At 62.9% G+C, this 19998-nt stretch overlaps 1 protein-coding gene across 1 annotated transcript in view; it reads right to left on the minus strand.

Annotated features, from left to right (window-relative positions):
- The window catches only part of CEP104 (centrosomal protein 104), a 32864-nt gene that overhangs the window by 1650 nt on the left and 11216 nt on the right, over nt 1-19998 (minus strand). Inside the window, exons 9-20 of the mRNA XM_040987803.1 lie at nt 17970-18170; nt 17117-17284; nt 16440-16613; nt 13610-13786; nt 11119-11325; nt 10685-10792; nt 9406-9451; nt 8920-8986; nt 7640-7748; nt 4952-5090; nt 4787-4854; nt 48-138 (exon numbers count right to left, since the gene is read on the minus strand). Of these exons, the coding sequence (XP_040843737.1) occupies nt 48-138; nt 4787-4854; nt 4952-5090; nt 7640-7748; nt 8920-8986; nt 9406-9451; nt 10685-10792; nt 11119-11325; nt 13610-13786; nt 16440-16613; nt 17117-17284; nt 17970-18170 (1555 nt within the window). The remainder of the gene's footprint in view (nt 1-47; nt 139-4786; nt 4855-4951; nt 5091-7639; nt 7749-8919; nt 8987-9405; nt 9452-10684; nt 10793-11118; nt 11326-13609; nt 13787-16439; nt 16614-17116; nt 17285-17969; nt 18171-19998) is intronic.

Here is a 19998-nt window from a genome sequence, read left to right on the forward strand (position 1 = left end):
GCGAGGAGGTAGGGACGCAGAGCCCCGTGGGCCGGCGAGAGCCTCACCTGGCGGCAGGCCTGGGGCCTTGTGCAGCACGTGTGTCTTCCGCAGGTTCATTGTGCAGCCAGCAGGGCCCATGAGGTGAGCTTTCCAGGCCTGAAACGGAAGAGAGGGCAGGAGTGCCAGGTGGCCCCTGGGGAGGGCCTGGGAGCCGGGCCACCAGTCTGTACTGAAGCGGGAGCGGCCCAGTGTCCTGCGGGTGCCCTTTAGGCTGGTGGGCCATCAGACACTCAGGGAGCACGTGAACGACCCCTGGCCAGCCTGCGTCTTGACCGCCACGCTGATAGCATCTCTGAGCTGCACCCTGGCACCCCGGAGAGGCACAGGTTAGGGTGCACAGCTGCTTGGTGGCTCTGTGGGATAAGCCACCACCTCCCCCCGGCTGCTAAAGGGTCTGGAGAAGCAGCAGCCAGGCTGAAGGACTGTGGAGACCCGGATGGAGTTCCTGGCACTGCTTGCCGCCTGCTCCAGCCGCAGCTGTGGGACCGTCTGGGGAGAGGACCAGCAAACGGGAGATCTCCCTGTAACTGCCCTTCAAACAAGGAAATACACCTAAAAAACTTTAAAAGAGAGTGTAGACCTTAATGCTGGCACGATGCACCAGGCCTGTGGCGGCCCTTCCCTCACCTGCACACCCCGGGGTTACCTCACATTGTTCCAGCTGTCACTCCCAGGCGCATATCCCTAAAAGTGGGCGCTGCCCACACAGACTTGACTCTGACACTGAAGAACCGGGCGTTGATGTCCCTGTACCACCTGTGGGAGGAGCACGGTGCTCACGTGGCACCCGCTGCCTCCAGCTGCACACAGCACCCTCCCTCCCCCGCCTCCAGCTGCACACACGGCGCCCCCCCGCCTCCAGCTGCACACGGCACTGCCCCCCCTTCCAGCTGCACACACGGCGCCCGCCACCTCCAGCTGCACACACGGCGCCCGCCACCTCCAGCTGCACACTCGGTGCCCGCTGCTGCACACAGAGCACCCATCCTTTCGGCACTTGGTGCTGCTGGCTCCCTTTCAGGAACCTGGCTGCCATCTCTCCAGGCTCCTTAGTTCTCTGCTGGCCCCACCTCTGGCCACCAGAGGCCGCTGTGCTTCACACCCTTCTACTGCCACCCGTGGCTGCCCCAGCAGGGTCACTTCAATTCTGTTCAGCTAGAGCTAGCTCCGGGCCCCGCCCAGTCCCCCCAGGAGCTGGGAGCTGCTGAAACAAGCTGCTTTCCCCTGGTCCATCAGCCCCATCAGCAGCCGGGACAACTGCTCACCCCTTCTCCCTCTGATTCGGCTCCCTGCTTGGTTGTCATTTGTGGAAGAGGATGACAATGCTTTGCTCTGGCCAGCGGGACAGCACAGACAGCAGCAAGCCAGGACGACCTAATGCGCCTGTAATAACTACACCACAGGTGGTCAAGCTGCTGAGTCAAACGCCCACACCACCACCTTCTACAAACCTTGGGCAAGCAGGGCAGAGCGCACAAGAGCCACCTGCCGGGTCCTTGGTGCACTCCTGACTGCAAGCATGCACGGCAGGGAATTGCAGAAGTTAATGTTTAAGCCTCCTTAAGACGAGTACAAATCAAGCAGACGGGGTGAACGTGCTTAAACCCATTGGCACAACCAACTGCTGCTCCAAGGGCCAACAGAGCACAGAAACTGGACCCCACGCCACTGGGATAAGAACAGAGTGGGGGACAGCCATGACCCCGAGGGGTCTCCACCCTACGGCTGGGGCACTGCTGCCCTGAGGCCGGCTGGAGTGCCTGCAGCAGCGGGTTCTAGAAACCCAGACTCATGAGGCAATAGGAGGGCACTCAGACGCCTGGTGGGTGTGGCCTCATACAGCCTGGCCAGTGAAGTGGGCCTGCTGCTATCTCTCCTGGCCAGCTCAGCAGCCGTGTGCGGCAGGGACAGAGCGCAGAGGGGCCGCAGAGAGAGCCTGCGTCACGGGCTGAGGCGGGCTGCTCCTGTAGCATAGAGCGGAAGCTCGTACCCTGATGGACGATCCTGAAATTCACATGCTCAGGACACCACAGGAAGGACCTGACCAAGCAGCTCCACTGGAGGACAGGCACCGGCTCCAGAGACGGACGGTAAGCCTTGTCCTGCTGGGGCCAGGCAGGGCCGGTGGGGCAGAGCACCAGGCTGGCCCGTGCACAGGGGTTGCTGCAGGCACCCCACCCCACAGAGACATGCCCCAGTGGAAAGGACGCACATAGAATACAAGGCGATCCCACCTCCAGCTATCAGGCAGCACAGAGGATCGCAGCCTGTCAGTCCCACAGCACGGGGATCGCAGCCTGTCAGTCCCACAGCATGGGGGATCATGGCCTGCCTGTCAGTCCCACAGCATGGGGATCGCGGCCTGTCAGTCCCACAGCACGGGGATCGCGGCCTGCCAGTCCCACAGCACGGGGATCGCGGCCTGTCAGTCCCACAGCACGGGGATCGCGGCCTGTCAGTCCCACAGCACGGGGATCGCGGCCTGTCAGTCCCACAGCACGGGGATCATGGCCTGCCTGTCCCACAGCACGGGGATCGCGGCCTGCCAGTCCCACAGCACGGGGGATCGCGGCCTGTCAGTCCCACAGCACGGGGATCGCGGCCTGTCAGTCCCACAGCACGGGGATCGTGGCCTGTCAGTCCCACAGCACGGGGGATCATGGCCTGCCTGTCCCATATCACGGGGGATCGCGGCCTGCCTGTCCCATATCACGGGGGATCGTGGCCTGTCAGTCCCACAGCACGGGGGATCACGGCCTGTCAGTCCCACAGCACGGGGATCGCGGCCTGCCTGTCCCACAGCACAGGGGATCATGGCCTGCCTGTCCCACAGCACGGGGGATCACGGCCTGCCTGTCCCACAGCACGGGGATCACGGCCTGTCAGTCCCACAGCACGGGGGATCACGGCCTGTCTCACATCACGGGAGATCGTGGCCTGTCAGTCTCACAGCACGGGGGATCGCGGCCTGTCAGTCCCACAGCACGGGGGATCGCGGCCTGTCAGTCCCACAGCACGGGGGATCGTGGCCTGTCAGTCTCACAGCACGGGGGATCATGGCCTGTCAGTCCCACAGCACGGGGGATCGCGGCCTGTCAGTCCCACAGCACGGGGGATCACGGCCTGTCTCACATCACGGGAGATCGTGGCCTGTCAGTCCCACAGCACGGGGGATCGCGGCCTGTCAGTCCCACAGCACGGGGGATCGCGGCCTGTCAGTCCCACAGCACGGGGGATCGTGGCCTGTCAGTCTCACAGCACGGGGGATCATGGCCTGTCAGTCCCACAGCACGGGGGATCACGGCCTGTCTCACATCACGGGAGATCGTGGCCTGTCAGTCTCACAGCACGGGGGATCACGGCCTGTCAGTCCCACAGCACGGGGGATCGCGGCCTGTCAGTCCCACAGCGTGTAGGAAGGAAGTGTGTGTCACACAGTGCGAGCGACAGCGGCTGCCTGTCCCCCCACACACTGCAGAAAATCTGAGGACTTCTGGCCTCAAGTCATGAAGAGAAATACCAGAGAAAGAACAGGAGCTGCACCCCGTTCCAAGACACATCAGGGGCCTGCCCGTGGCTTTGCGATGCCCCGCGGCCTTGCGATGCCCCCCGTTTCTTTGTGATGCCCCGCGGCCTTGCGATGCCTTGTGGCTTTGCCACGTAAAGCTGTGGTTCTGTGTCTCACATGGGCAGTGGTTCAAGCCCTGCCTGCCCCACTTCCCACCCAGCTCCTTGATGCGGCCTGGAAAGCAGTGGAGGACAGCCCATAGCCTTAGGAACCTGCACCACGTGAGACCGGAAGCAGCTCCTGGCTCCTGGCTTCAGGCCAGCTCAGTTTCGGGGAGTGAAGCAGCAGACAGAAGTTCTCTCCTTCCATCTCTCTATCCTTCCCTCCCTCCCTCTCTGAAACTCTGCCCGCAACATAAAAACAAATGAGTGTTTAAGCAGAGAGCCATTCCCCACATGGGGATCAAGGTTTCCCTGCGGTAAGGGCTCAGCTCCGTCGGTCCTGGCACACTGTCAGGTGGATGCAGCTGGGCCCTGCGCCCCCTACAGGAGGGCCCTGTGGGCATAGGGAGGCAGGACTGGCCGAGCTGTGTGACTGGGGCATGGGGGGCTCCTGGGGGCTGCTCGGTGGTCTATCTGAAGCTCTCCAGGCAGGGAGCTGAGCGGGGTGTGGGTGGGAGTGTTGCAGGGGTGAGCAGGCTGCAGAGGCGTGCTAGGCCGGCCCACAGCTGCAGTGAGCCCCCCAAGGTCTGAGAGCGGCAGGGAAGTGGCTGAGCACACAGTCTCCAGGAGCAGGCCTCAGGGCTTGGCGGCTGCTGCCTGGCATGGGTGCATCACTGACCAGCTGGGCAGAGAGCTGTGCAGTCTGCCAGCCCCTCCTCTAGGCCTCTGGTGCCCAGGCAGCACAGTGCGGGAGAGCTGTGCCTTCCTGCCAGCCCCTCAGTCTCGGCACAGCTCACACGGAGGCTGAGGGAGGGGCAGCAGTCACCCAGGAAGCAGAATGGGCAGAACAGACCGGGCCCAGCATGGTCACCAAAGCACCTGAGTGTCCGGCCAAGACACCACCGAGGCCTCGCTGTGCTCAGAGCGAAATCACCCCGCGTCGTGCTCACATCCCTCGGCACCAGAGACGCAGGACACGGAGGATGCGCTGCGATGCACAGCCACGTCCGCCTGCCTGGCCGGGCCTGCCGAGCTGCACCTGTCGGCGGCGTGCCAGTCACTCCCTGGCCCTCACCTCTTCTCCAGGCGTGAAGTTCTCGTGACACAGAGGGCACCGGTTTGCCAACTTCTCTGACTTGGCGGCTGAAACGATCCCCATGAGACAAGCGTTAGGAGCACGGGGAGGACACTGCCCGCTGCCCGCTGCCCGCTGCCCGCCAGGCCCGCCCAGGGCACTCACGGTTGCACTCCTTCGTCTTTATGTGGCTGGGCAGCTCCTCCTTCAGGATGGCCTCGCAGCAGCGGTAACACTTGCCAAATCCGTCCCTTCTGTCGCATTCTGTCAACAGGTGCTCAGTCAGGCTGGAGATCTCCACCACCTGTTAGCACAGTGCACGCTCAGGGGGCTGTGTCCTGGGCCGTCTGTGCACCTGCTCCTGGCACCAAAGGGCTGGACGGCATGGCGGGGCCGTGGACGCAGCGGTAAGATCTGTGTATACATGTCACAGTGTCCCGAAGACCCTGCCTTCTCTTGATGTTGAAGAGCCCAGGTGTTTCTGCCTTTGTGAGTCTGCCTTGATGGCTTGGCTGGGGCTGTGTGAACTTCAGGCCTGATAGTCTTGACACCCAGCAGGACACCTGGCAGGTCACGCGGGCAGACCACTCCCCAGGAAGGAGGTACCTGGTGTTTGATAAGATCCACTGCCCTATAGCTCATTGATTAGTACCTTTTGAAAGTTGCTTGTTTCAAACCCACCAATAGAAGCCTGCTAAATCATGACTGTATAATAACCTGAAATGTGTAAGAACTGGGGGCTCCATCTGGCTCGCCGGCTCTCTCCTTCTTTTTGCCCTCCCTGCGGATCCTGCAGCAGCCTCGCTGAGGCTGCCCCTTCCCTGCCCAGCCCTGCCGGGGGAGGGGGCTGGGAGACCTAGGCTAACCTGAACAAACCACCTTCATGCCTCAGCACCGACTTCAGACTGGATGATTCTGGGGATTTCAAAATCCGGCCCCACACTGTCACTGTAGTGCTGCGTGAGGTCACTGCTCTGGGCCGAGGGGCTGGAGCTGTGGGGCTCAAAAGGGTAGAGCAGCTCAGCTCAGTGTGTGGCCCCAGGCTCAAATCCCATTCAAATCCCATTTTCAAGAATGTGGGCAAGAGACTGTCCTTTGCATTGCCTGCCCCACACACTGGGCCAGGGCTCCCGCCGCTCCCCCCCCCCCACACCTGGCTCCAGTCTGCCCCTGGTGCGCTTGTCCGAGCCCCAGCCTGTCCCTGGTGCGCCTGTCCGAGCCCAGTCTGTCCCTGGTGCGCTTGTCCGAGCCCCAGCCTGTCCCTGGTGCGCCTGTCCGAGCCCAGTCTGCCCCTGGTGCGCCTGTCCGAGCCCCAGCCTGTCCCTGGTGCGCCTGTCCGAGCCCAGTCTGCCCCTGGTGCGCCTGTCCGAGCCCAGTCTGCCCCTGGCGCGCCTGTCCAAGCCCCAGCCTGCCCCTGGTGCGCCTGTCCGAGCCCCAGCCCAGTCTGCCCCTGGTGCACCTGTCCGAGCCCAGTCTGCCCCTGGTGCGCCTGTCCGAGCCCAGCCTGCCCCTGGTGCGCCTGTCCGAGCCCAGCCTGCCCCTGGTGCGCCTGTCCGAGCCCAGTCTGCCCCTGGTGCGCCTGTCCTAGCCCCAGCCTGCCCCTGGTGCACCTGTCCGAGTCCAGTCTGCCCCTGGCGCGCCTGTCCGAGCCCCAGGCACCTGTACACCTGGCAGCACCTGTACCCAGGTAAATGAGAGAGGTTCCAGTTCCTTCCTGGCTCTTTCTTTTTAGCTGGTGGCAGGGGGGTGAGGGTTGGAGAGGGGAGCAAGGCCGACGCCTGGGGCAAAAACTTGGGACTGGAGACTAATTACTTAGGACACAGAAAGCAGGAGCCATAAAAAATTTGGCAAGATGGAGACACTGGAAGCTTCCATTCATCCACAGACTCCTGAGGACAACGGCCAGGAGGGAGGAGACAGCACCGGAGATGGCCTGCTGTGGGCAGTGGCAGAGTGGGGGACCCCGTGCAGAGGGCCTGCTGTGGGCAGCGGGCGGGGGACCCCGTGCAGAGGGCCTGCTGTGGGCAGTGGCAGAGTGGGGGACCCCGTGCAGAGGGCCTGCTGTGGGCAGCGGGCAGGGGACCCCGTGCAGAGCCAGCACAGGGGCAGGAGAGCAGACGGCCATGCCCAGGTGGCTGGAGGCTCACAGCAGGCGGTGCTGCTCCAGACGGCCCACCATCAGCAGGGAAATGGTGCGAGCTCGCCAGCCTGGCTGGGGAGAGGGGACACTCCAGGCACCCTGGCAGGCTCGGCCTGTGGCAACATTGTTCATAACAGCACCAAATGATTCAACCAGAGTCTGGGCCGACCCGGGCAGTGCCAGTCAGGGTGGCACACGGATTCCTTCTACCACACAGCCACAGGAAGACAGGTTCTGGGCAGGCGATGGCAGCTTCCTCCAGCCAGTGACGAGCCATTCCTCCACTGCCACCCAGCGAGCTGTGCTCCCCTCCCCTCCCCTCCCCCAGCGAGCTGTGCTCTCCCTCCCCTCCCCCAGCGAGCTGTGCTCCCCCCCCAGCGAGCTGTGCTCCCCTCCCCACCCCCAGTGAGCTGTGCTCCCCCTCCCCTCCCCCAGCGAGCTGTGCTCTCCCTCCCCTCCCCCAGCGAGCTGTGCTCCCCCCCCAGCGAGCTGTGCTCCCCTCCCCACCCCCAGTGAGCTGTGCTCCCCCTCCCCTCCCCCAGCGAGCTGTGCTCTCCCTCCCCTCCCCCAGCGAGCTGTGCTCCCCTCCCCACCCTCAGCGAGCTGTGCTCCCCCCTCCTCCCCCAGCGAGCTGTGCTCCCCTCCCCTCCCCCAGCGACCTGTGCTCCCCTCCCCTCCCCCAGCGACCTGTGCTCCCACCCCCATGTCCTGACCTGTCGGCAGTGCTCACAGCGCGTCAGCATGAGGCAGTGTTTCCAGTAGTGCAGATCCAGGCCTTCCTCTGTGAACGCCTCGCTCCTCTCCCCGCAGAAAATGCAGAGACTGGAAGGGAATGGCAGTGTGAGCCCAGGGGCCTCTCCATCACCACCTCGGCCTGCTGCTTTGGGAGGCAGGGCTCGGAGGCTGGGTGGGCATGGTCAGCTGTAGCAGTAACCCCAAGACTGACGCCACCATCCTGGACCCAGCGGCCACCTTGAAACCCACTGATCCAGCGCTACTGTAAACCCCCTAGGTCTTGGCCCCTGTAAGGCCCACTTGCCTAAGCGAGCTTGGTGACCTTCAGGTTTAAACTGTACGCTCCACCAATGCCCTGAAGCAGTTGCCCCTGCTGTCCACTCACAGTGCAGCTGCCAAGCCCTGACCTGGCACCGCCCACACCCACTCGAGGCTACGAAGGGGCCTCTGCCCTTTCTGTCTGCTCTTCTGTGCCTGCCCCACCTCCCCCGCTGGAATAAAGGCCTCTCCTGTGGCTTGCTTGCTGACTGGTGTCTTGGAAAGAAGCTAAGGAGCACCAGGGTGGAGAGGTCACCCAGCGGTGCGAGCACCAGCCAGCGCCCCCGGCTGTGGGCTGCGCCAGCACCACCCAGCACCACCCAGCACACGGCGCTTGAAGTCACAGGAAGTGCCTAGAGCAAAGCTTCCCCCGTCAATTCCTGGGCTGTCTGTCGCGGCCGCTGTACAGTAAAACATGACATTTTGTGCCTCTCACAGATGGTCTGTCAGGGACAAGGCAGGGCAGCTGTCCTGACTTACACAGAGTGTCCTCCCAGCTCCCACAGCTCCTCCCAGGGCTGGCTGGCTGATGGAACCCTGCGACCCTCCTGAGCTCCCGGGTGCAGGGTCCTGGGAGTGCGGGACCGGGCAGGTCTGCAGGTGACAGGGCCCCTGGGAGTGTGGGACCAGCAAGGCCTGCAGGTGACAGGGTCCTGGGAGTGCGGGACCAGCAAGACCTGCAGGTGACAGGGCCCCTGGAGTGCGGGACCGGGCAGGCCTGCAGGTGACAGGGCCCCTGGAGTACGGGACCGGACAGGCCTGCAGGTGACAGGGCCCTGGGAGTGTGGGACCAGCAAGGCCTGCAGGTGACAGGGCCCTAGGAGTGCGGGACCGGGCAGGCCTGCAGGTGACAGGGCCCCTGGAGTACGGGACCGGGCAGGCCTGCAGGTGACAGGGCCCTGGGAGTGCGGGACCGGGCAGGCCTGCACCCAGCACTTACTTGTCCAGGAAGTGATCCTCCAAAGGGGCTGGAGTGGCTGGTGGGGCTGCCCTCTTGCCTGGAACATCTGAGGAGACGAAGGGGACAGGCTGAGTGAGGACGGTGCCTGGCCGCCTCTCCAGCTCAGCTCCTAGCTGAGAAAACAGTTGGAGGCAGCCCCTGGCACCACGTGAGACCCAGAGGGAGCTCCAGGCTCCTGCCTTAGTCTGACGCAGCCCTGCCTTGGCTCCCAGTATGCCCTGCCTCGGCTCCCAGGATGCCCTGTCTTGGTCTGACGCAGCCATTTGGGGCGTGAGCTAGTAGCTGCATGATTCTCTCCCCTTTACTCTCTGTAACTCTGTTTTTCAAATAATCTTTAAAGAACAAATTTTGTAGAAATACTGTGGCATGCGCCCCACTTTGGAACTGCTGTGCACACTAAAGAGGGGGTGTTCTCCGCATGCCGCGGGCACCGCTTCCCGTGGCCCCAGCCAGGCACTTACGCACCCTGGTGCTGTGGCTCCCCCATGGCAGCAGCGGAGTCCTCTTCCTCCTAGGACACAGAAACAGAGCAGTCAGTGACAGACGCCGACCCGGGGCGGGTTGTGGGTTTGGCTTCAGATGTCCACGCACGACCGAGGCGGAGCCATGCCTGCACCCCCCGGCTCTCAGCTCTGCGGCCCGGCCCAGCAGGGCCCCATGGTAGCACAGGTAACCATGCGGCAGACAGCACTGAGAGCTGGGGCGCTGGCAGCGTGGGCAGCCATGCGAGAGCCGGCAGGAGGCAGCAGGCACAGCCGGCAGGAGGCAGCAGGCACCGGTCAGGGCTGAGCCAGGACCAGCTCCAGCCCTCGGCAGGGCCCTTCAGTTGCCCGGTCCTGCGCCTCTGGGAACCGCATCCTGTGTAGGTGACCTGGCGGGTCAATGCAGACCCAGCGTGCTCGCGTGGGCCCGCCCCTCCGTCCTCCTCACTGGACTGGTGCTCCCACAGGCCTTTCCCACAAACCTTCAGCCATTCTCACGCATTTCTTTCCTGGAAAGATGGCGTAAACATGCTTCCCACAAGGCTCCAGGCACAGCAACCTCAGCCCTGCACGCCCAGAGCTTTCCTGGCTGTGCGCCTGGAGCTGCTTCCCCTCACCGTTCTCTCCTGACAGAACCTTCTGTTCAGTGCCAGGAGCTGCAAACAGGTGAGCCTCTCACGGCAGAAGCAGACCTTCAGCAGGGGCCTGTCTGTTCAAGCACCCCGTTCCTGCACCGTCCCCGCGCTGTCCCAGTGCCATCCCTGCGTCGTGGAAGCCGGCGCCCAGGGGCCTGCCTGTTCAAGCACCCCATTCCCACACCGTCCCGGTGCCATACCCGCACTGTCCCCGCACCGTCCCAGTCCCCACACAGTCCCCGTGCCGTCCCCGTCCCCACACTGTCTCCGCACCGTCCCCGCACTGCAGAAGCTGGCTCCCAGGGGCCTGGGGGCAGGGTGGCCCATGGACAACAGCCACCCAAACCCCTGGGGCAACCACAAACTTGACTGTCCCTCCTTGGAGAGGACCCCAGAAACCTGGCGGGCAGCTTGGTCCCTCCCCTCCCTTAGCCCCTCCAACTCCCCACTGCCTGGCTCAGCGCAGCCTGTGGAAGGGCGTGAGGGCTACGCAGCACCTAGCCCAGCACTCAGCTCCAACTAGCCCTCCAGGGAGCGCCTCCACTTCCCCAAATGAGGCCAGAAGAGCCCACCTGCCGATCCCAGGGGCCACACCTGGCCCTGCCCGTGAGCCCCTCCGGCTCCCACCTTGGCTTGTGGCTGGCTTTCCTTCAGTGCTGCCAACTGCTCCTGTAAAGCTTTGATTTCCTCTTTCTTCTGTTTCTCTGCCGCTTCTGTAGCTGCTTTTTTTTGTGCCTGATAAGGAGATAATTTTCCCGTGAGGAAGGCTCATGGGAGCATCCTTGGGATGTGCGACAGTCAGGGGGTATCAGCTCTCTCCTAAAGGACACAATATCCGATGCTGGCACGAGGCTGGCACAAGGCTGCAACGGGCGCACTGACCCTGGCAGGAGACCCCGCAGCTCTCTCGGCCGGTGCCAGCTCCTCAAGGACAGAAAGGAGCCTGAAGCCTGACTGAGCTCAGTGCACCTGTGCCGCCCCTCAAGCAGCACGCTGCGAGGTGGGGGTGAGGGTTTGCGTCTTCTGCAGAGACGGGGTGTGGCTCTGGGGATGTCGCTCACCCGCAGCTCCGAGTCCGTGGGCCTGCCGTCCACCCTGGCGAAGCCCTCAAACAGAGTCTTGTAGAGGACGCTCCTGCGGGCGCTGCTGTCCTCGGCGGGCAGGTACTCCAGCACAGAGGCCGGGTGCCGCTGGTACAGCTCCAGCACGACCCTCACGGCCGCTTCCCGGACCTCGAACACTCTGTGCTCCAGGGCGCTCACCGAGAACTAGGCAGAGGGGAACTTCCTCTCAGCACAAAGCACAGGATGCAACGCCTCTGGCCCCGGATCCCACAGGGGCGCAGGTTCGAGACCTGGCGACTCCACTTCTCATCCAGCTCCCGGTTCACGCACCTGGGAGAGCAGTGGAGGACGGCCCGAGTACTCAGGCCTCTGCGCCCATGTGGGAGACCCGGACGAAGCTCCTGGCTCCAGCCCTGCCCAGAGTAGAGTGACCCATGGAGAGAAGGCCCCTCTGTTTCTCCCTCCCAGACTCTCCACCTCTCAAGTGACTCAGGTTGTGTGTTTACCGTGTGGCCTGCCACGTCCTGCCTGGTGCACTCTCAAACACTCCCAAGGTGGCACCCTCCACCAACTCCCCGTTAGGAGACGGAAGCATTCCAACACCAGGAAGCAACGGGACAACCCTGAGAGGCACCCCGGAGGCACCAGAGCTGGCCACTGCAGCTCTGGAAGTGAACACCCTGGCCTCGGTGTCCCGAGCCCCGTCGGGGAAGCGGGGTCTTCTCTGGGGGCGCCCGGCAGCCCAGTGCTCAGTGCTCAGTCTCCCTGCTTAACACTGTGAGGGGACTGCCGATGTTTGCAGGAAAACAGACTTACAGTATATAAACTACATCAACTTTATGTCTCGACACACTCTCCATCAAGCTTAGGACACGTGCGGCAGGCAGTGTGGCATAAAGGGCTGAGTGCTGCTTGGCTGCCACACTGCCCACGCCAGGGTCAGGGCTCAGTCCCTCCCGCTCCCCACTGCCCACGCCGGGGTCAGGGCTCAGTCCCTCCCGCTCCCCACTGCCCACGCCAGGGTCAGGGCTCAGTTCCTCCCCACTGCCCACGCCAGGGTCAGGGCTCAGTTCCTCCCATTGTCCACACCAGGGTCAGGGCTCAGTTCCTCCCATTGTCCACGCCGGGGTCAGGGCTCAGTCCCTCCCCACTGCCCACGGCAGGGTCAGGGCTCAGTCCCTCCCACTGCCCAGGGGGCCTTGGGAGGCAGTGGATTTGGGCTGCTGCCACCACGTGTGTGACCCGGATGGAGTCTTGGCTCCTGCCCTCGGCCTGGCCTGGTGCTGGGCACTGCGGGCATGTGGAGAGTGAGCCAGTAGATGGAGGATCCGTCTCTGCCACTCTGCCTCTCAGATCCAGGAAGGACCAAGCCAGCCTGCCTCCCTCACCGGGGCGAAGCTGACCTTGGAAAGAGTGAAGGAGCCCTGCAGGCCAGTGCCTGGGGACCCTGGGACTCCTGCAGCACCCTGGGGTGCTGTGGCGCCTGGGGACCCTGGGACTCCTGCAGCACCCTGGGGTGCTGTGGCGCCTGGGGACCCTGGGACTCCTGCAGCACCCTGCTCCCTGCCCCCTGAAGCCTGGTGAATGGCCACACCCACCTGCCAGGATGAACTGGGCTGCAGGTCTCAGCCGCAGCAGCCAACGCTGGGGACGCAGCCGCTCGGCTTACACAGAGCTGCAGGGAGCAGTCAAGGGCAGAGGAACTGCTGTCTCTGGGACCACTCTGGTACCAGCCATGCTGCTCCAAGAACACCCCACTTCTGGCACACCTCCATGGAGGGGTGCAGCACCCACACAGAGTGCCGAGACCCCTGCCTGTGCTTCCGGACCCCACTTCCGGCTCCCACATGCTCAGCCGGCAGCTGGTGGCCAAGCACCTGGATCCTGCCGCTCACGCGCCCTGACGTGAGCGGAGTCGCTCTCCTGGCTTCGGCCTGGCCCAGCCCTGGCTGGCTGAGGGCATGTGCGGAGTAAACTGGCAGATGCACAACCTCTCTGCCTTCCAAAGAAAATGAGCATTTAAAGAAAAATAACTGCAAGCTCTGCTCCTGTCCACAGCTCATCTGGGCACAACAGCACTGGCACCCACGGGGTACAGCTGACCTGTCTGATGGGTGTCTGGCTGCTGTGGCTGCAGGCTGCTCCTTCAGTCCCATCTGTGTCCACCTGACCCGCCTGGCCCCCCTGTGAGCTGCTGACCCGCGACTCTGGCAGGCAGCCACGGGTCCTCCACCGCCAGCTGATGCTGAGGCTGGCAGAGCCCAGGCAGCTGGGACGGCTCCTCACCCTTCCTGCGCTCTCAAGCTGCACCGTGCTCAGACGATGCACCACCAGCACAAGTTTATTTTGTTGCAGGTTTTTCTGAACCCACTGTGGCCGAAGAGCTGGACACACGGTGCTCCCACTAAGGGAACACCAGTGCAGAGACGCCCCCGCCCGACCACTCTCCTGAACGCTCGCCCACCCCTGCACGCAGGGGCCTGCTCACCTTCATCACGCTGTCCACGGTGAAGCCGGAGCCCTCGGTGCCCAGGTCCCTCAGCAGCCGGGCCAGCAGGTCCATCTGACTCATGGCCAGGTGAGTGGAGGAGTTGGCTTTCAGTGGCTGCACCAAGTAAGACGGGATTATCCGCAGGGAGCTGACCTCCTGAGACAAGGCCAATTCCTGTGGGAAGCCGACACCTCTGCTCAGCCTACGCAAAGAGCTAGGAGGAACGCGGGCGGTTTCATCAAGCTTCAGACTGAGCGCTGAAAGGACTGAGACAACGACAGGAGGCGCAGGAGCAGGGCTGCAGTGCTGCGACCTCTCGGAGGGCTGCGTCCCCTCAGGGCCCCGGTGCATCCCTTAGGGCAGCCCTCTGTCCTCCAGCCCAGCTTCCTGCTCGGGGCCTGGGAGGCAGGGACGCCAGCCCCACCCACAAGGGGACCAGATGGAGTTGACAGCTCGTGGCTTTGTCTGGCCCAGCACTGGCTATTGTGGGCACTCGGCAGAGTGAACCAGCGGCTGGAAGAACTCTCAGTCACTGCCTTTCAAACAAACAACAGAATCTGTAAGAATATCGGACAAACTGTGGCAAAATCATCAATCTATAAACTCACATTTCTTTATCTCTTTCATAAAAAAAAGCCCCTTCTCACCCTGGTTTGCGTTTATTTGAAGGCAGAAAGAGACATACAGACAGACAGATGATGGGCTCTTCCCCAGAGGCCTGCAGCAGCCAGAGCTGTGGGTGGGCGCTGAGGCCAGGGGCCAGCGGCCAGAGCTGCGGGTGGGCGCTGAGGCCAGGGACCAGCGGCCAGAGCTGCGGGTGGGAGCTGAGGCCAGGGGCCAGCGGCCAGCGGCCAGGGCTGGCCCTCCCGCAGGGGGCTGAGCTGTCACTGCTGCCGCCCAGGAAGCATGAAGACAGGAAGCTGGATCAGAAGTGGCCACAGAGTGAACCTGCGCATTCCTACCCGGCACAGGCAGTTGCAATCAGCAATCTCACTGCGGTGCCAAATGCCCACCCTGGACCCTGACATGTCCACCTGCAGTGCAGCAGAAACAGGCAGGAATGAGCACCGGAGGCATGGGAACAAAAGCGAGGCCACCTGGAGAGCAACAAAAGCTTCACAGAGATGCTAACCGAGCGGGCAGCGAGCTCTGCTCTCAGCAGGCCTCATCCCGCCACAAAGGTGTCTTTCTCTGAACTTACGTGGAGTTACAAGTTCCCTGCTAGACTTGTCATCATTTTACCGTTTATTCAAGGTCTCCCAAACGTGCAGCAACACGTTCTTCTTGACACAGTCACTGGTGGGCCAAGCCAAAACACCCTGGGAGTGGGGCGTCTCAGCGGCTTAGCAGCAGGTGTACCACACTCCAGAAGGAAGCGTGCTCACCCAGTCTCCTCATCCCGTCACCAGCTAGCGCTCCAGCGGGCTACGACGCATGGGGCTACGAGCGACAGCACGGGGCGAGGGCGCCTGACAGCACGGGGCTACGAGCGACAGCACGGGGCGAGGGCGACTGACAGCATGGGGCTACGAGCGACAGCACGGGGCGAGGGCGACAGCACGGGGCGAGGGCGACTGACAGCACGGGGCGAGGGCGACAGCACGGGGCGAGGGCGACTGACAGCACGGGGCTACGAGCGACAGCACGGGGCGAGGGCGACAGCACGGGGCGAGGGCGACTGACAGCACGGGGCGAGGGCGACAGCACGGGGCGAGGGCGACTGACAGCACGGGGCTACGAGCGACAGCACGGGGCGAGGGCGACTGACAGCACAGGGCGAGGGCGACAGCACGGGGCGAGGGCGACTGACAGCGCGGGGCGAGGGCGACGTGGCGGAGAGCTCTCCAGCGTGCCTCTGGACAACTGCAGGAGGCGCCGCGCACCCAAGATCTCTGTCTCTCCTTCCCTCCGTAAATCTCCTTCCCCAAAAACATTTTTAAAAAGTACAGGAAGTGATCAAAGGATTCCATGTCCTGAGGACGGCATGTGCCAGAACTGAGCTGCGTCCACGAGGACTCTCCGCACTCAGCACTCAGCACCGCTCGGTTACTAGATGAGACTGCTCTATAGCGCTGTGCATACTAGAGATGATTTCTCTGAAAAATTCTGCAAACCTTTCCTTCCTAAGACAGACGGACGGGTGACAATGCCTGTAGGGGACTCGGTCTGAACTCCAGAACTCCCGCTGCGCTGGCACGGCCTTGGCGTGGGCTGAGCCACCTGTGGTGCTGGTACCCCACCACGTGAGCTGCTCCACCCCAGTGCGGCTCCCTGTTCCTCAAGCCTCCCCACGGGCAGACCTGGGTGCGGCTCCTGACTCCAGCCTGGTCCAGCCTCAGCCATGTGGCAGCCTGGAGAGTCAACCAGTGACAGAAGACCTCTCTGTAACTCAGTCTTTTGAATAAATATATATACAGACACAAAAAGGCATGGTTACAGAGAGAGTGAGACAGCATGAGCATGCGCCGGGTGCTGGGTCACTGTCCAGATGGCTGCAGCAGTGAGAGCTGGAGCCAGGAGCTTCATCTGGGTCTCCCAAGAACTTGGGCCACCTTTCAGCTGCTTTCCCAGGCGCATGAGCAGAGAGCTGGGTTCGAAGCAGAGGAGCCAGGACTTGAACTGATGCCCAATGGGATGCTGGCGTCATAGGAGATGGCATAGCCCACTGCACCACCACTGCAGCGTCCACATTTACTTATTTACAACATAGCTATGCGGACAGAGACCAAATCCACCTCACAGGGCTACGGAAGCAGTGGAGTGATGGTTCAGGCTGCCGGACGAGGGGTGTGTGAGCTACGGGGTCACATCTCGGGTATGCTCAGACCTGGATGAAGTTGCACGCCAGGACGCGGAGGCGGCCGGAAGAGTCTCCTGTGCGGGCAAGCAGGACAGGGACAGTGCTCTCCACACAGTGAGTGGTCTCCAGGCGGCCCAGCCGGTGTCTGGGAATGTACTGGGTGATGACCATCTTGAGCAGTTTCAAGGAAGCCTGGAAGACCTGAGAAAGGCATACGGGAATTCCTGAACGAAAACAAGACGCACCATTGGTGACAAATACTAACAGCACCCGGGCGGCCAAGCGGCCAACCGGAGACTGGAGAGAAGGCACCCTTACACCTGTGCCACCACGGACTCGGCTGATGCCCGCGGTCACAGCGCCCCACCCTGCCTGGCGCAGGAGCTTCTGTGCCGACATGGACAGTGCCGAAGCGGGGTGTCCACTTGTAAGGTCCCTTTGGGATTAGCCAGTTCAGCAGGAACTCCTGGGTGCCTGCAGGTCCCTGCCCGCGCCCCCGCGGAAGCTGTATGGCTGTGAGCAGGGCGCTGCCCCAGCTACCTCCTGGTGCTGAGGGCAGTTTAAGGTCAGAGAACCCCAGGCTGGGACGAAGCTCAGGGCAGCCATTCCCCAACAGCACGAGGCGTGTCACCTAGGAGCGCCTCAGCTCCCGCCACACCGGGGGCCTTGTCACGCTCCCCTGGGACCTCACCCCAGGGACTCACCGAGGTCACGATGTCCCTCATGGCTCTTCTGATGAGGAAGATGGACGCTCTCAGTGTGTTCCTCAGGTCCTCTTTGGGGGTCCCCACCGGCGTCTCCATCATCCTTTTACACAGTGCAAGCAGCGCCTCTTCCCTGTAGGACCACGTCTTGGAATAGGCCCCGGCGACCTACCACGGGACAGGGTTTCATTTCCAGCATTCGGGTCCACGACCCCCCAACCAGCTCCGCGTCCTAGGCCGCCTGAATGACTTAGACAACCACAAAAACTAAGGAAGCTTCAACAGGAAGACCTCTCTACAGAACAAACACCTGCATTTAGGAGAAATAATTTCTCTGCTGCAGAGTCCTGAAAATTTCACCCAGAGAAACACTTTCAGGTTGAGAATCAGGTTCACTCTTTTTTGTTTTTAAATGTTTACTTGAGAAGAGAAGAGAAGAGAAGAGAAGAGAAGAGAAGAGAAGGAAGAAAAAGAGGAGGAGGAAAGAGGGAAATCTCTCCGTGAGCTCACTGCCCAAGTGCCCGCCACAGCCGGGCCGGGACAGAAGGCGAGCTCCGAGGACCCGGCCGAGGTCTGGCGGCAGGAGCGCAAGCCCACAGCCGAGCCCTGAGCCCAGGTCTTGCCCCCACAGCTCGCTCCCGCCCTGTCCTGCTCCGTGTGGGGCTCACAGGGGGCGTGCATGTCCCATGGGAGCTCTGAGCACCAGTGCGTCATCTCACCTCTGGTAAACACTCAGCCCTAAGATCTGAACTCTGGGACCCCCACGCCAGCTCCCACTGCTGCACGTGACCTGCGTGACCCCAGGGACTCCACGCTTGCGAGAAGCACAGGGGAACTCGCTCATGTCCTTTACCAAGGATTCTCCCAGCACGTCGATGGCAGAGCTGGCTTCTCTCAAGGCCTTCTCCGTCAAGGGCTCCGGCTCCCCAGAAGGGCCGGTCCTCGGCGCAGCCTCACCGACACCTGGGCCGCCCGTCTCCGGCTGTCTCAGCGCCTCCCCCGGCTGCCGGAGAGCGGCTGGCAGAGGTCGCTCATCATAGGGCAGGGTCTCCGCCTGCGGGAGAGCAGAGAGGGGGTTCCGGCGGCTGCCTGGGGATGCCCTGCCCGTCCTGGTGATCCTGTGAAGGATGCTGTTGCACTAAGCGCTGGCATGGTCACATGGCAGACATGCTGCGGGGGAATGAAAACAGGGCTGTCTGCTCCTGCCCAGCCTCACCAAGGATGCGACAGCAAAGCAGCGCTGTGCGGCCGTGAAGGCAGAGCTTAGGTCAGCCTGCTTCTGACAATCTTCAGACAGTTTTCTGCTTAGGAAAAAGCCCCTCCACTTAAGAAAATACACACGTTATTAGGTGGTCTCATCTTAACACAGTGCCTACGGTGGACCCTGCCACTACACTACCCTGCCGCACACAGGAGTGGATCCTGCCACCACGCTGTCCTGTCACACGCCTGGAGTGGATCCTGCCACCACGCTGCCCTGCCACACACCTGCAGTGGATCCTGCCACCATGCTGCCCTGCCACACACCTGCAGTGGATCCTGCCATCACAGTGCCCTGCCACACACCTGGGGCAGACCCTGCCACCATGCTGACCCGTGCACACCTGGGGTGCTCTGGGCCTCGACCATGCCTGGATCCAGTAACAGCCCCCAGAGGCAGACAAAGGTGCACACTGCCTGGCCACTGGTACACCCTTGGCCCTTAAGCAGAAGAGAGCGGACGGGGGAAAGATGGTGTGTGTGAGGGAAGGCGGTCTGGCTCCTGACGCTGTGCTCAGGCAGGGTCCCGGTGACATTGCTGCGTATAGACAAGGACGCCATCTTCCCTGCTCCTCAGGGAGGCACCACTGAGTGTGAGCAGGCCTGAGTGTTGCTCACTCCCAGTGTTCTCACGGCTGTGAAATACTTTCAGACAACAAAGCACGACCACAGTGACCTGAGGCTGAAGCCATGCAGATGGCTTGGTGGGCGGTGACCCCAGGGACAACGTGGGGACCGACATGGTTGCAAGAGGCCCTCCCGGCTCCACAGCAGGTACTGGTCTGGGTGTGGCTAGTGCTCTGCCCCTGCATGGCCCCCAGGCTCAGTCCCACTGGGCTGGCAGGGTCCCTGGGGCAGGTGCGGCCAGCTGCTCAGCACAGGCCCGTGGCTGCCATGGGGGCCTGGGGCAGCCTGGCCAGCTGCTCAGCACTGGCCCGTGGCCACCACGGCAGAGGCGCTCACCCAAGGGCACAGATGCCCATGTGTGGCGGCATCTGGTCTGACTCTGGGTGCCTGTGAGGACTGAGGTGCCCTGGTCACTGCTGGACGTGGACAGTGACCAAGGCTGAGTACTCAGGGTAAATTTGAGCATGTCTGCTGAGAGTGGAGCCTACAGTGTCTGTGTGGGGGAAGCAGGGTGGGAGGCTGGGTGGAGTGCTAGAAGACACCATGGGAAGCGGGCCCCAAGCCACCTAACCCTGAGACTGCCTGGTCCCACAGACACGAACACCCCTGACTCTCCAGACCACCAGTCATCCACCGCGCTGTTGGAGCCCGGTGCTCTGTCACTGGTGCCACAGGGCGCAGGGGGCGTGATGGGAGTGCTCACCATGCACAGCCCTGTGACCACAGTGGCCCCTCAGGTGCCAGGCACCCTAGTCTCTGGCTCCTGAGACAATGCTGCAAGCAACCAGATGTGTGAAACCACAGGCTGACAGTGGACACAGGAAGGCTGGGCGTGCTGGGCCAGGGCAGCGGGCGCTGTGGACATCCATGCCTTGCCTTGCTCTGGCAAAGCAGGCCAGGACCAGGCTGGCTGGTGGGGCCCGAGCCATACCTGACCCCTCCCAGCAGGCACCTGCCGCCTCCACGCAGACCAGAACCAGGCTGGCTGGTGGGGC

Source organism: Ochotona curzoniae, unplaced genomic scaffold (genome assembly GCF_017591425.1).
Source record: "Ochotona curzoniae isolate NIBS_2020 unplaced genomic scaffold, NIBS_Ocur_1.0 contig_4792, whole genome shotgun sequence".
Taxonomy (NCBI): domain Eukaryota; kingdom Metazoa; phylum Chordata; class Mammalia; order Lagomorpha; family Ochotonidae; genus Ochotona; species Ochotona curzoniae.